Here is a 5150-nt window from a genome sequence, read left to right on the forward strand (position 1 = left end):
CTCCAGCTTTGGCTGGCCAAGGTCTGGCGCCTGCAGGTCGACCCCGGCTCCGGCGGGAAGGGGATGCTGCTCATGGACACTTACAGAGGTCACATGGACGACGACTTCCTGGCGGCGCTCAACAGCGCTAACACGTTGCCGGCGGTGATACCCCGCAGCTGCTCCTCCCGCCTGCAGCCCCTGGAGGCCTGCGTCGGACCCGTGCTACGGGAGTTCCTGCAGGCACGTTGGAGCCAGCACGTCGCCGGGGCTCCCGAGAACCTAGCCGGAGCGCAGCCTGCCAAACTGGCCCTCCTGCTGGCCGGCTGGCTGGCCGAGGTCCTGGACGTGCTGGTGACCCGGCCGGAGTTGCTCCATCACTCCTTCCAGGCTGTGAACCCCTCGTCTCGCGGGTCATTGTTGAGCTCCACAGACCTGGTCAGGAGCCTGACAGAAGCTCTCATCGTGACCAAGCTGCAGGAACAAGAACTGGACCAATCAGAGGCAGAGGGGAGAGGGACGCCCTCAGACATTGGCTCGACGCATTCCTTACCTTCTGCCTCTGCCAGCAATCAGGAACTGAGGAAGATCTTTGAGCGGGAAAGTGATCTGGAATCATTCCATGGATTTGAGGAGTCTGAAATAATGGACTGCTAAGATAGGTGGAAAAACTACTGCTGTTGGGGCTTTCCCGACGGCTTCAGTATTACGGACGAAGGCTTGTGTAGGTGACTCAGCGAATGTTAAGTGCAACCAGCATGTTACGTCATGCTAAAGCACATCCTTTACGTGGCCTTTGGTTTTTCTGAGGGGAAGTAGAGCTACTGGTCTGAGTACAGTTTGGAGCACAGTTTAGTTTGTAGCTTGTCCCAATGCTAATGTAGACTCACATAGAGTGTGCACCCACTTGGTAGTCAAGTACTGTTCTGTCTTCCGTCTGTTTGTCATTTTAATTGTTTGTATGTCTGTGTGTGTTTTTTCTTCTGCCTTAAAAGTACACAGGGCTTCTCTCAGACAGCTGGATTGAAGTATGAAACCTTAAGAAGTTTTTGTCCATCCTGTTTCCTTTCTGCAGTTGCAGTGTCATGAAGAGGTTTACCGCAGCATCATGATTGTGTTTAAAGAGTTGTGGGATTATCGCTGGGTTTGTCCTGGCTGCATTCTGTTTATCGCATGAACGTTTATGAACAATGTAAAGTCACTGGAATGTATTTAGCATTGCTGTCTAAAGGGCTTGATCACTTAATAAATATAAAAGTTTTGTGTTTTTCTTTTTTAAATTCCTTTCATTCAAAGGTGTGTGTTCCCTCATGATACAGCAGGGCAGTATCTCCCCACTGGTCTTTTCTACTTGTATATAAAAGTCACGGGCAGTTATTGATATGCACTTTTATAGCTACACAACTTGGCTATAGCTTCATGACAATTTTTACTGTCCCAATTTTTAAAAATGAAGTTTCCTTATGGTCTTGTAAAGACCCACTGCCTTATGTCACATATGACATGGTGTATATATAGGTCAGTATTTTTTTGGTTACTATAAAGCAATCAATGGCATTGAAATTAGTATTTTATATTAGATGTTATGCAAGATTTGCACAGACATTCCGCAGTGGAATACAAATGTTCACACCAGTACATTTTACAAGCTGATTTTATTACTTGTTTTACAAAAGAGGCTGAAAAAAGGAAATCAGTTGCAGAGAAATCTTGACAAAGGGGTAATATTTTAGAGGCTAATAACACGGGTAGCTGAACGTCCAGCTGTCACACGACAAAGGCTTCATTCAAAACCACTGCAACAAAAAAAAATAAAAGTGCATTTTTAACATACAACATAAAAGACAGCACCAGTAAATTAATCTTTACGGTCAAAACCTAAGCACCAGTTATGATACATACAGTTCCTTAAGTTCTGAACATGAGAGAATTAAAAAAAAATTCCAGAAACTTCCTGCCTCAGAGGTACACACCACATTATGCGATAATAACCTACCTGACCAGGTGGGCAATTTCCCAGTTAGTCTCAGATGACAGGGGTCCGATAATCTCTACACCTTCTTCTGTCACTATGGCGATCTCATGCTGAAGATAAAAAGTTTTTAAATCACAATAAGACACTAAATAGACTACAGGTTAAGCCCTGTACTGTCTGTGTAATAACAGGCATGCATTAAGTCCTGTACTGTCTATGTAATAACAGGCATGCTTTCAGCTGAATCAGACAGCTGGAACCTTTGCTTACCCTGTTGTAGGAGCGAGCGTCACGGTAGTACAGCACTTTGAGGCAGCGCTCAATCAGTTCTCGTGCCTCGGCCTTCGTGATCTCTACTTTGTTCTCTATCACCTCCCTCATCAGAGGCTACAGGTGCATACACACACACAAACACAAGCGTTAACGCAACATACCAAACACACAGATCAACGACAATTACCGTCAGAAGACTGCTCACTTTGAATTTAACAACTGCTGAATTTTAGCCTTAATAACGATCAGAAAAAGTAAACTGGTATCTAATCTCAACAGGAAGATAACACTTGCTAAAGCGTGAGTTTTGACCAACCTTGGTAATCTTTAGACAAATGTGCTACATAGTTTACTATAGAATGACACTGTCTAAGGCAAAACACCCTGGGCTAGGAGTTTTCATTTAAACGTCCTCAGTACGTCTGGGTTTGAAGAAGTGTAGGCTGACATGAGGTCAACTCACCTGAGCCAAGTAGGCACCAAATCCTGTGGCCACTGTAGGGGCCTCATATGCCACTCCTAACTTATCGACATAGCCGAGGAAACTGGAAGCAGGACAAGTCAAACAAACTAGTGAATATGAGAACAGGAGGACTTCCAAGAGGAAAAAAAAAAAATAACAATGCAGTGTCTCCAGGGAATTATGAGCTTAACTGAAATACAGGAAGGAAATATTAACAACAAGCTCCTATGAGAAACTGCACAATGTTCAAAAAGTAATTCCTACATTCTTAATACAGTCTTTCAGTCTGAACAGTCTTAATACAAACCTTTCGCCCTTGTAGAATCCGCCAATGACCACGGTGTTCCACAGAGGGTTCATCTTGCTCCTGCGGTTGTACATGACTCGGGTGAGCCAGGAGTGGATGGCTTTAGGGCTGTAACTGTGGCCGTCCCCCAGAAGCTCCTCATCGATCCTGCACAAATGCCACAGACATCAACAACAATCAACACCCTCCATCATCAACATAGCAAACAATAAAGATCCATCATAGACGGTGAACAGCCATCATCAGTGGTACACCTTCTAAAACACCTGACAATCTGCCAGGTTCTGGGCTGATAAAACTGAAGCTGGTCTAAGGGTCATATTAAAGGACTGTCATACTGGTGTTTGGTATAAAGCAGTAGCTGCCTGGTCAACTGAAGCGGCTCACGAGAGTTAATGATAACATATCGCCAGATGATTAAAATGTAAACTTCACTTACACCATCTGTTCTATGATCTGTTTGAGGTACTGGTAGTCTGCGTAGTCTCCAGAGGCGCCCAGAATCGTGTTGTTGTTGACTTTCATGAGACGGGAGATGTTTCGGAAGCGTGCCAGGGAGCCGTAAGAACCGAGCATGTCGGCAGCGATGATCACGCCACCGGTGAATTTTACACCCAACACTGACGTACCCGTCACCATAGGGTTACTGACAGAGGAAACGATGGAGTAGAGAACGGTTAAATCTGATCAGACAGTAAAAGGAATAAGTATTTATCAATGCAAACCATGGAGTTAGCAATGGAGGAGTGGGTGATAGACTGGCGCCAAACAAATGGTAATTTACTTGGGTTAAATTATTTTTAAATAACACATTACTATTTACAATAGGTCGACAGTGTTAACTATCGTCATAATACGATCACAGTGGCAATCAAAGCGCTGACAGTAAGATCCGTTGTTATGTGTCAAAGTTCTGGACAGAGGGCACTACAATTAATAACAGTAGATTGCCAGTCAACAATACGTAAATCTGATAAACCGAGTGTTCATCAACCATTAAAAAAAAATCAATGCAAAGAGCAAATTTCTTTGATCACAAACGGATGATAGCTATACGTACTGAAAACAGGTTGGTTGACAACGGTAACTTGGCTAGGTATCTCGCTTGGACAGATGACTTGCATATTTATAAGCATTATTTAACTGCGTGGAAACCCCTGAAGTACAATTTTACGTGTTTACCTTTTTTTCAGTTTATTTTTCTTTTCGAAACAAATCGTGCTAAAGATTGATGGACTGCTTGTGAAGTTGTTTACTGAGTGTGCAGTTTAAAGCTTAAAGGTGGCCCACAATAGTGTTTCATCATTCCCCCAACACAAATTAACAATACTGGATGTTAAAGTGTCATAAATATATCATGTTAACACCACGTCTTAAGGTCTACAAACACTCTTTAATCGTATATAACAGCTTAAACCGCTATAGATGTCATTTATATGTTAGCCAGCATATTTTGTTTGCCTGGTAGTTGGCTAAATTGCTAACTGCTAACTGTTCCACCATGATGATACAGCATAGCCAAAGGAAATCGAAACTGTAGGTTGTGGCTTGAAAAAATCTATCCACAAATCAAACAATAAAAAAAACACTAGGCATAACTTACAGTGTGTGTTTGATGGGTCCACATCCAGGATTTGTACTACTGCTGTTCCCTGGAAACGAATAAAACTGACCAGGTTTTGGTCCATTCTCCCAGAAACCGAGTTTGAAGCCGCTGGGATCCATTTTGAAAACGAGCGGAAATGACGATGTGTGCGGGTTCTTCTGGTGTCTTAAATTAATTCGAAAGAATCATGGGATATCGGAGGGCGACATACGCGATCAACAAACGCAAAAAAGCGAAAATGATATTTTTCACAGTACATAACTATCTACCACATAAACTGTGAGAAAAGCACTAACGTGTTTGGACTCAGCGTTCATAACCTATTGAAATATTAATTTGTTAATGATGTTTTATGTTTACATGTTCAAGCAGTAGGCTATACTCTTCCATCACAAATTATCCATCATATATAGCATCTTCTGCGCAGAACATACATCCGTAAAATGTAAAAACGTAAGAACAGGCACTGATGTGTGATGTAGAGAGAGTGGGGCAAAGTATCATTTCGTATATGCCTTGGGGGGTTTCCAAGAAGAATGATATCTGG

The 5150-nt window shown here is 42.9% G+C and overlaps 1 protein-coding gene across 1 annotated transcript; it reads right to left on the reverse strand.

Annotated features, from left to right (window-relative positions):
- Positions 1–1615: 1615 nt before the first annotated feature.
- On the reverse strand, positions 1616–4723 carry psmb4 (proteasome 20S subunit beta 4). The gene is made up of 7 exons (XM_030789004.1): positions 4601–4723; positions 3437–3643; positions 2998–3144; positions 2691–2772; positions 2225–2341; positions 1976–2064; positions 1616–1775 (listed from the first exon to the last, which is right to left on the reverse strand). The coding sequence occupies exons 1-7, from the start codon at positions 4720–4722 to the stop codon at positions 1763–1765; spliced, it is 777 nt and encodes a 258-aa protein (XP_030644864.1). The 5' UTR covers position 4723; the 3' UTR covers positions 1616–1762.
- Between the last annotated feature and the right edge of the window lie 427 nt (positions 4724–5150).

Source organism: Chanos chanos, chromosome 12, assembly GCF_902362185.1.
Source record: "Chanos chanos chromosome 12, fChaCha1.1, whole genome shotgun sequence".
NCBI lineage: Eukaryota > Metazoa > Chordata > Actinopteri > Gonorynchiformes > Chanidae > Chanos > Chanos chanos.

Bases quoted from the DNA above. Each gene is read 5' to 3' on its own strand.
- psmb4 (XM_030789004.1), bottom strand. From the start codon at position 4,722: ATGGATCCCAGCGGCTTCAAACTCGGTTTCTGGGAGAATGGACCAAAA. The intron at 3,644-4,600 runs GTAAGTTATGCC...TTCCTCTGTCAG, and splicing joins GGACCCATCAAACACACACT to TAACCCTATGGTGACGGGTA. The intron at 2,773-2,997 runs GTTTGTATTAAG...TCCTGCTTCCAG, and splicing joins GGATTCTACAAGGGCGAAAG to TTTCCTCGGCTATGTCGATA.